Here is a 9962-nt window from a genome sequence, read left to right as displayed (position 1 = left end):
AAGGCAGACCTGCACATTTAGAAATACATGCAGGGCTGAGTAGGGTTGTAAATGAATCGAATATTTTTGCTCGATTCGAGATTCGATTCGAAATTGCCCTATTCGTATTCGAAATTATTCGATTCGTATTCGATAACAAATATTCGATTCGATTCGATTAATATTCAAATACTTATATGAAATTATGATATTCGATTCGATATTCGTAGATATTCGATTCGATATATATATATATATATATATATATATATATATAATATTTTAATTATAATTTTATAATATCTAACTTTTAATTTTAACACTCCTTTCAAAAAAAATCTAATTCTATATATATACATATATATATATATAATATTAATATTTTAATTAAAATTTTATAATATTTAACTTCTAATTTTAACCCTCCTTTATTTTTATTTTTAATTCCAAGTTTCTAACCCTAATTCTAACTCTAAGAGAGGCGCCGCTCCCTCACTCCTTTTTTTTCAAATCTGATAGTACTTCTCTTCTCCAGAATCTCCACACCGCGCGCCGCCTCTGCACTGGTCCATCTTCTCCGCCGCGAGTTCGCGACGTCGCCCGTCGCCCAGCTTCTCCGCCGCGGCGTCGCTCTCTCCCCCATCTGCTACTGTTGTCGTCTGGCGTCTACTACAGCTCCGCCATTTTCTGTCCCTGTTTCACTCGCTCATCGTCGTACCGCCTCGTACCGGACGGTCGTCTGCTTTCGCCTCCGTCTTGTGCTACGGCCGTCTGCTATCGCCACCATCGAGTAGCAGCCTAGCAGGTTAGTATTCTACCATTATTTTATTTTCTGAAAATTTGTTTAGCAACCTAGCTTATAATAAACGATAAGTTGTTGTATTCCAAATTTCCAACAATATTTAGTATTCCACCATTATTGTAATAGCTTTTCAAACCTAAAATAGCTTTGTTGTTGTTGCTGTTATATTCGACATTTAGTGGGTTGTTACTATTAGCTTTATTTTTGTTAATTGAGTGCAAATATGAGATTTTTGGTGCTCATGTAATGTTTTTGTAAGGTATTTGTTGCTGACTTCTTGTTGCTGAATATGTAAATATGTTTGGTAGTGTAAATATGTTGTTGAATTTGTAGTGTAATCATCGAACATGTTTGGTAGTTGTTGCTGACTTACTGAATTTGTAGTGTAAATATGTTGCTGAATTTGTAGTGTAAGCCTATAAAAACGTTTGTTTCATAAAATTGAGCTCTAATATTTATTTTCTTCATCTTGTAGGACGAAGGAGAACCTTTTTATGTGGCGCCACTTAATTTACAAGCTTGGTGGAATATTGGGTGAAAGATTGGGTTCTTGACATTTGTTCTATTATCATGTTATTTTGATGAATTTGAAACTTTTCGTAATGTATGCACTAGATGGATATTGTTGATTTTACAAACTGTTGAATTTGTGGCTTATATTGAGGATTTATTATCGAGCATTTATTGTTGTGTGTTTATTAGGTAAATATATTGAAGATACACCTATATTATTTAACATATTTTTTTCCCTTCAGAATTTTGAATCGAATCGAAGACAAGTCAAATATGCGAATCGAATATTCGTAAAAAAATTAAGGTAATTTCATAAAACGAATCGAATACTCGAATCGAATCGAATAATTCGAACATAGCAACGAATCGAATATCGAATCGTATTTAATATTCGAAATCGAATCGAATACCGAATCGAATACTAGTATATTTTTACGAATACGAATCGAATATGATGATATTCGCTTCGATTCGATTCGATTACAACCCTAGGGCTGAGTACCAAAAAGCACTCAGTGGACTCATGCCGGAAATAATTGAAATGTTGCTCTTAGAGCTATATGTCAATCTTGCCCTTTTCAATGCATCAACAGGATTTACATGAGATTAAAAATACCTGTTCACGTTTTTCTGTCATAAACTCATTTGCATCATCATAATAATATCATTAGTCTGCAGACATTATATTCACGGTACGTGCCAACTATGAGAACTCATATAACATATATATACTAGGTGAAGAGAAGGAGGCCTCCTTCAAATCACCGTGACCGGCCGACTAGAGACGGCTCACGATCACCTCTGCGCACAAAACCTTTACTGTCATATAAATCAGTCAAAGGCCGATATCTTGCATCATGATCATAATCATGTCTTTCATAGAGGCAACATACCACATCTCATTCTCATCAATAATAAATATGGCAAGTTGACAATTTTCATTATACTCATCAATAATACTTCAACATGCTTCATTTTCATAAAACTCATCAATAATACTTCAACATGCTTCATTTTCATAAGATTTTGCATTTGAACTCATTATCATGGTAGCTAGCCATAATAGAGTTAGAATAAAGCCCACCTGTCTCAGGAGTCGATGACACAACGCTCGGGGTCGTACTAACGCCGGCTGTCACTCGAACCTTTGGTGGCGCACGTGGTTTAGATTGCCATGTGACAAAATAAACTCTAATTAGAAATTCATCTAACTAGTATCTCATACTTATGCTTAAACTTTCATCATGTGTTTAATCTCATCTTATAACTTCTCCACTATTTACCCAATTGGACCTCCCAATTTAATCGGATATCTTATCCAATTAAAAGACTCTCAATCCTAGGTAAATAGCATTCAAAAATCACTTAATCATTCATGCTTCAAATAAACAAATATTTCACATAATATAAATGAATTATCTCAATAGTCAAATGACTTAAAAGTCATTCTATGAACTTGAAATCTTTTTCCTTGTAGGAAAATTCTCAAATATTCATGTAAGCCTTGAAAAATATTTATAAAACTTTCTACTAGCATTTTCATGCCATATCATGGTGTATAATTCCACCAAAGCTCTTTAAAAATTCTTAACACAAAATCAAGGTAAAATTTTCGGACACTACCAGTTTAACATTCTGTTCTGTCTCAACTTTAACGAATAAACTGCTTTAACTAAGGAACCTCCTGGATTCGAGACTTATACCGATGAAAACCTCTTTGAGTCTAGTTTCGTTTAAAAAAAAGTAGAGTGAAAAACTCCAAGTGGTTTAAGAGATATGGGTATTTTCCCACAGTCTACCAGATTCGGCAGTTTTGCACGACTGGAAGCTAGGATTTTTGAAAAATAGTAAACGTTGGCCAAAGGGTTTGAAATTTTACACGCATCTGTATAACACATGTATCTTTCTACCATAAAAATTTGGGAGGCTGAATATTTTTGGAGGTCACTGAAAAGTGTGACTCCAGGGACTGCCCTTCTAGATTTCCGGCGGAAATGTGCAGTAAAAGTTTTATATTTTAAAAAGGTAGTAAACGAAGTCCAAATGACTTGCAATTTTACCAGCGTCCTCAAGACACATATATCTACACACTGTAAAATTTTGAAGATTTTTTGAACGAGGGAAACCTCGTCGACTGATCAGTCCAGAACGTAAGAAAACTTCTCAAAATGGTTGAAATTATCACATATGCACATATCACCTTAGATCTATACTTTCATCACCATTCTCATGCATCTTCACATTAATAACTCATCATGCTTCACTTATCATAACATATAGCCCTTTCAAGGGTTATCAAGAATATATCTCTTCCTCTCATGCATCTAACATGTAGAGGTGTATGAACACATGAAGGTAGTGGAAAGTTGAAAGAATTCATCATGCTTTCTTTTATCAAAATTTTCGAGGATTACAAGAGTAGAGAGGGGACTATCATGCTTCAATATACTTCAATATACATGCTTATACATCAAGGAAAATATATATATAACATAAGAGGAGATTGAGGTTGCTACCAACAAGATCAATGGAGGTGGAGTAGAAGATGATGCGTAGTATGCTTGGAGCTTGATCTTGAAGATTGAAGTACACTTGATAGTTTGGTGTGAGGGTAGCACTTTTGGCTTCCTTAATCCTTTTCAAAAATGGTGAAACAAGGAGAGAAGTGTGGTGGAGTGAGGAGGGGAGGGGGCTGCCGAAGGGAGTAAAAAAAAGGAGAGAGGGAAGCTTGCTTTGATGAGCTTTGATGAGATGATGTGATGGAGTGATTGCTTCATTCAATGTGTATCTTGCAATTAAATGGGATGATAAATGGTGAGTATGTCACCCTCTTAATGGTGCAGGAGAATGAGAAGAGAGAAGGAGAGAAGAGAGAAGAGAGAGAGCCGAGCATGAGGGAGAGGAGAAAGATTGTGCATGTGCATGTGTGACCTCAAAATAAGGGATTGTGTTGGCTAAACTAGGTTGGCTACTTAGGGGAGTTGTTAATGCTTGCATGTGTGCTTCATTGATGGTGAAGACAGGAGTAATGAGGGAGAGGGGAGGGAGTGCGTGAGGGAGAGAGTAAGACCGAGAGAAAGAGTGAGAGAGATTGAGAGAGGTCGAGAGATAGAGAGAGTGAGAGAGAGTGAGAGAGGTCGAGAGATAGAGAGAGTGAGAGAGAGTGAGAGAGATCGAGAGATAGAGAGAGTGAGAGAGATCGAGAGATAGAGAGAGTGAGAGAGAGTGAGAGAGATCGAGAGATGTATATATACTTTGAATAATTATAACTCTTATTTAGTGTGTGGGAAAATATATCTCATGAAAAATATACCTCAATTATGATATAACTAATATCATAATTACAATGCTTCAAATAAATCATATGTGAATATTCTACCAAGTAAAATATTTAAATCACATAGACATTTCAATAAAATATAGGGCGAAGATAGGTTTCTCTATAAGAGAATTTATATGACCCGAGAAAAATAATATCGCCTTCTATAATTCTCAAAAATAATTCTTATCTCATTTATTCGCCCACGTGCATAATTCCTCTAGCTACTATTTAAAACTCAATTTAAATACGAGCTAGGGCACAAATAGCTTCTCAAAATACGGGGTGTTACATCCTTACCCCCTTAAAAAAATTTCGTCCCGAAATTTGAAATCTCACCTTCGGGAAACAAGTCTGGATATTTTTCCTTCATTTTATCCTCCAATTCCCAAGTTGCTTCTTCTTGCCCGTGATGTCGCCATTGTATTTTGACTAAGGCAATTGACTTATTTCTCAATTGTTGGATCTTTCTATCCAACACCGCTTCGGGTCTTTCTTCATATTTCAAGTCCGGTTCAAGAGATATATCCTCTCGATGAATAACATGCTTCGGGTCAAACACGTATTTTCTCAATTGCGACACGTGAAAGACATTGTGAACGTTCGTGAAATTTGAAGGTAACGCGAGTCTATAGGCAACAGGGCCTACTTTTTCCAATATGTCGTATGGGCCTATAAATCTAGGCTTGAGCTTTCCTTTTATACCGAATCGGTGAATCCCTCGGGAAGGGGAAACTTTCAAAAAGACTTTACTTCCCACTTCAAACTGAATCTCTGTGCGTCTAGTGTCGGCATAAGATTTTTGGCGATCTTGAGCTTCTTTAATTCGTTGCCGAATTTGTCTCACAGTTGTGATCATTTCTTCCACTGCGTCAGGACCTAACACTTTTCTTTCTCCTACTTCATCCCAATAAAGCGGAGATCTACATTTTCTTCCATAGAGGGCTTCATATGGTGCCATGTTAATAGTCGTTTGGAAACTATTATTGTAGGCAAATTCAATCAGGGGTAACACTTGTTCCCATTGAGCTCCTCTATCTAACACTACAGTCCGAATCATATCTTCCAAAACTTGTATAGTTCTTTCAGACTATCCATCCATCTGTGGATGAAAAGCTGTGCTAAAATTCAATTTGGTACCCAATTCCCTGTGTAAGCTCATCCAAAAACGTGAGGTGAATTTTGTATCTCTATCGGAGGTAATCGTCATTGGAACTCCGTGCAAACGTACTATCTCACGGATGTATATTTGAGCTAACCTTTCAGATCCATGCGTAATAGGAATCGGTATGAAGTGAGCACTTTTCGTCAATCTATCTATGATCACCCAAACGGCGGTATTCCCTTTATTCGACTTTGGCAAAGCAGTGACAAAGTCCATGGCAATGTGGTCCCATTTCCATTTTGGGATTTCCAACGGTTGTAATTTGCCATAAGGTCGTTGGTGCAACGCCTTCACTTGCTGACAAGCTAAACATCGTTCTACAAACGAAGCTATGTCTCGCTTCATGCCTTCCCACCAAAAATCTTGCTTTTAAATCTTGGTACATCTTCGTACCTCCTGGATGTGCTGCGTAAGGCGTGTCATGAGCCTCACTCATGATTTCATTTCTTAATTTCTCATCATTGGGTACACAGATTCTTCCCTCAAACATCAATGCATTATCTGCTGCTTCTTGGTATGACTCAAGCTTCTCGGTACGGATTTTCACTCGCAATCTTTCCAATTTCTCATCTTCTCTTTGCATTTTAACAATTCTTGATCTTAGATCGGGGGTAACACTGAGTGTTGCCATGATCAAATCTGTGGTTTGCGGTGGAAATACCACTTCCAACCTTAACCTTTCAAATTCCCTGACCAAGTCATTCTCCTTGGTTAGGATACATCCTAACTTGGCTCGTTCCATTCTGCTCAAGGCATCTGCCACGACGTTGGCTTTGCCTGGATGATAATTGATTCCACAATCATAGTCCTTGACCAATTCTAGCCATCTCCTTTGTCTCATATTCAGATCCTTCTGTTCAAAGAAATATTTGAGACTCTTATGGTCGGTGTAGATTTCACACCTTACTCCATAAAGGTGGTGTCTCCAAATTTTCAATGTGTGCACTACTGCTGCTAGCTCTAGGTCATGTGTCGGGTAATTTGCTTCATGTGGCCTAAGCTGTCGCGAGGCGTAAGCTATTACCTTTCCCTCTTGCATCAGTACACAACCTAGTCCTTTCTTTGATGCGTCCGTATAGATAGTATATTCCTTGTTTGCTTCTGGAACGGCTAGTACTGGGGCGGTGGTCAATCTCTTCTTCAATTCTTGAAAGCTTTGTTCACATTCGTCCGTCCACAAGAATTTGACTTCTTTCTTGAGCAGATGAGTTATAGGCTTGGCTATTTTGGAGAAATCTTGTATAAAACGACGATAGTAGCCTGCTAATCCTAGGAAGCTACGAATCTCGTAAGGTGTCGTTGGTGATCTCCACTCTTGCACTGCTTGAACTTTGGCAGGATCCACTTTGATTCCTGCAGCTGAAATGACGTGGCCTAAGAAATTGACTTCTCGTAGTCAAAACTCACATTTGCTATACTTAGCATAAAGCTTTTCAGCTCTTAGCTTCTCTAGCACAGTTCTAAGGTGCTCTTCATGATCCTTCTCATTCTTCGAGTAAATCAAGATGTCATCTATGAATACTAACACGAATTGATCCAAATATTCGTGAAACACTCGATTCATGAGATCCATGAATACGGCGGGGGCATTTGTTAATCCAAAAGGCATCACTATGAACTCATAGTGTCCGTATCTCGTGTGGAATGCTGTCTTTGGAATATCCTCAGGTCGTATCCTCAATTGGTGATACCCTGTCCTTAAATCTATCTTTGAGAAAGCGCGTGCTCCTCGAAGTTGATCAAACAAATCGTCTATACGTGGCAAAGGATACTTGTTCTTTAGGGTTACCTTGTTCAATTCCCGGTAATCAATACACAATCTTAAACTTCCATCTTTCTTTTTGACAAACAGGACCGGTGCTCCCCAAGGTGAAGCACTGGGTCGAATGAATCCCATATCTAACAACTCTTGTAGTTGCAACTTCAGTTCTTGCAATTCTACTGGTGCCATCCTATATGGTGCTTTGGATATTGGTGCTGCTCCAGGTTCCAAATCGATCGTGAATTCCAATTGTCGGTTCGGGGGTAGACCTGGTAGAATATCGGGGAAAACGTCTTGATACTCCCGCACTATATGTACATCTTCAATCTTTACTTGTGCTTCCTCTTCTTGGTTCAAGTATACTAAATATGCTGTCGCGCCCTTTTCTTTTAGTATCTTGTTCGCTTGCACTGCAGAGATGATAGGTGTCTTCTTCCATTTTCTATTGATGGCGTAAAAACATGTAGGTTCCACGCCTGGTGGCTGGAATGATATTCGTCTCTGCTCGCACTGTATCACCGAATGGTGTTCTGCTAACCAGTCCATTCCCAAAATGATGTCTGTGGTCCACATGCGCATAAGTCTCAACGTCTTAGCCTTAAGCTTAAGAGGTCCTAATTCGAATTCCAAGTTAGGACACACATGTGTAACGGTGGTGAACTTCCCTAAGGGAGTGGCTACCCTTAAGTGTAGCTGGGCTGGTTCTACATTCAGCTCTAACGTATCCACACAGGTATATGAGATGAAAGAATGTGATGCTCCTGTATCAAAGAGAATAACAATGGGTACACCTTTCAGTTCCCCAATACCTGTTAGGTTTCCTTGATTCTTATCCTGATTCTTCTGATTGATAGCATACATCCTTTGATATTTTGGTGGTCTTCCTGCTTGCGGTGCAGGTAGCTGCTTATGAGGCTGATTTGGACGGCGAAAAGGTTGTTGTTGTAGTGGTTGAGGTAGAGGAAGAATTCCTTCCATTGCCCTGAGCTGTGGGGTTGGAAACTGATTGGGTCTTCCTCCACTCATCCCTTGCTATCTGTTGGGGCACTGGCTCGAGTAATGCCCTGGTTTTCCACAAGTGAAACAATTTGGGTTTCCAGCTCTGCACACTCCTGTGTGTAACTTGTTGCACTTAGGACAAGGGGGTATCCCTTGGTGTCCGGGGTGTGAGGTCGCTGGTCCACCATAAAAAGATTTATCGCCTTTCACGAATGGAGGCTGGACATTCTAACCTTGTCATAGCTTTTTACCCTCATTTCCACGATTTTCCCATTTGCGTTTTCCTTTCTGTCCTTGGTTAGAGTAGGGAGTGTTTGATACTTGCGTATATTGAGCTGATGGAGGCGTTGGTGCGTGTGTTGTTTTCTCCGGTTGCATTGCTAGCTCCATATCTAGAGCTCTGTTCAAGGCCTCGGCATAGGAAAGTGCCGTTTGACTAGCCAATACAACCCTTATCTCTTGTCGCAGTCCGGCACAAAACAACTCGGACATCTTCTCATCCGTATCCACTCTATACGGTGTATAGCGAGCCAGATCGCAGAATAGTCGATCGTACTCCACTACAGTTTTATTCCCTTGCTTTAATGTGGTAAACTCCATCTCCTTCTTTTTCCTATAGCTTCTGGGTATGAACTTCTCACACAGAGCAGTCTTAAAAAGCTCCCAAGTGAGTTCATCTAACTGCTCCGGGGCCATAGTTTTCTGCTTTGCTTCCCACCAATAGTCGGCGGTTCCTTTCAACTGGTAAGACACGCACATAAGACGTTCTGCGTCGTTGCATCTCAAAAATCGAAAGATTCGTTCCATAGCATGAATCCATTCTTCCGTTTCAGCAGGGTCTCCCGTGCCTGCGAAAGTCGGGGGGTTCTGTCTTAAGAAAAGTTCTTCCACCCTCCTATCTTGAGGTGGGGGCGGCGGCGTAGGTTCTCTGTGTTCTTCCTCATTCACGGGTACATTTCTGTACACTCTTCGTGGAGGCATTATGACAATCTACAAGTTTGGGTCAAAAGATAAGTTCCTCTATGTGACAAGGATCATCTTACTCTAGTCTTATAGCTGAGTAATTCACAACATATCATGCATCTCATATATATATATATATATATATATATATATATATATATGTATATACATACATTATCACATAGAGTATACTCAATGCATCAAAGTACTCTGTTTTCAATCAATGTATACAAATTGACAATTACTATATAACAATGCATCAAAACAAGTAATCACTTCTCATTTAGTCAAAAATGGCCACTTTGGCCCATCATGTATATATCGTGAAAATTGCCTCAGCGAGGTCTTCTTTTGTACAAAATGTATACTATGATCTATAAACTGCTATAGGTCAGTACAAAGTACTACTCTGTTAAAAACCTAGCTACTGCATCAATACTGCGTCTATGTACAATCAGCC

At 39.0% G+C, this 9962-nt stretch overlaps 1 protein-coding gene and 1 long non-coding RNA gene across 2 annotated transcripts; one reads left to right on the top strand and one right to left on the bottom strand.

Moving 5' to 3' along the window:
* The first annotated feature begins 400 nt into the window (after positions 1-400).
* Positions 401-1438, top strand: LOC131011536 (uncharacterized). The gene is made up of 2 exons (XR_009097000.1): positions 401-784; positions 1257-1438. It is a non-coding gene; the product is annotated as an uncharacterized LOC131011536 (long non-coding RNA).
* Positions 1439-8776: 7338 nt separating this feature from the next.
* Positions 8777-9520, bottom strand: LOC131008123 (uncharacterized). Its single transcript, XM_057935021.1, has 2 exons — positions 9181-9520; positions 8777-9099 (listed from the first exon to the last, which is right to left on the bottom strand). The coding sequence occupies exons 1-2, from the start codon at positions 9518-9520 to the stop codon at positions 8777-8779; spliced, it is 663 nt and encodes a 220-aa protein (XP_057791004.1).
* Positions 9521-9962: the final 442 nt, after the last annotated feature.

The sequence above is a fragment of the Salvia miltiorrhiza genome, chromosome 2 (assembly GCF_028751815.1).
Source record: "Salvia miltiorrhiza cultivar Shanhuang (shh) chromosome 2, IMPLAD_Smil_shh, whole genome shotgun sequence".
NCBI classification, from domain to species: Eukaryota; Viridiplantae; Streptophyta; class Magnoliopsida; order Lamiales; family Lamiaceae; genus Salvia; species Salvia miltiorrhiza.
Note: the sequence above shows the minus strand (reverse complement) of the source record. Positions and strands in the feature narration are given on the sequence as shown.

Coding starts and splice junctions, on each gene's coding strand:
- LOC131008123 (XM_057935021.1), bottom strand. CDS start 9,520: ATGCCTCCACGAAGAGTGTACAGAAATGTACCCGTGAATGAGGAAGAA. Junction 9,100..9,180: donor GCTTTTTAAGACTGCTCTGT/GTGAGAAGTTCA, acceptor ATAAAACTGTAG/TGGAGTACGATCGACTATTC.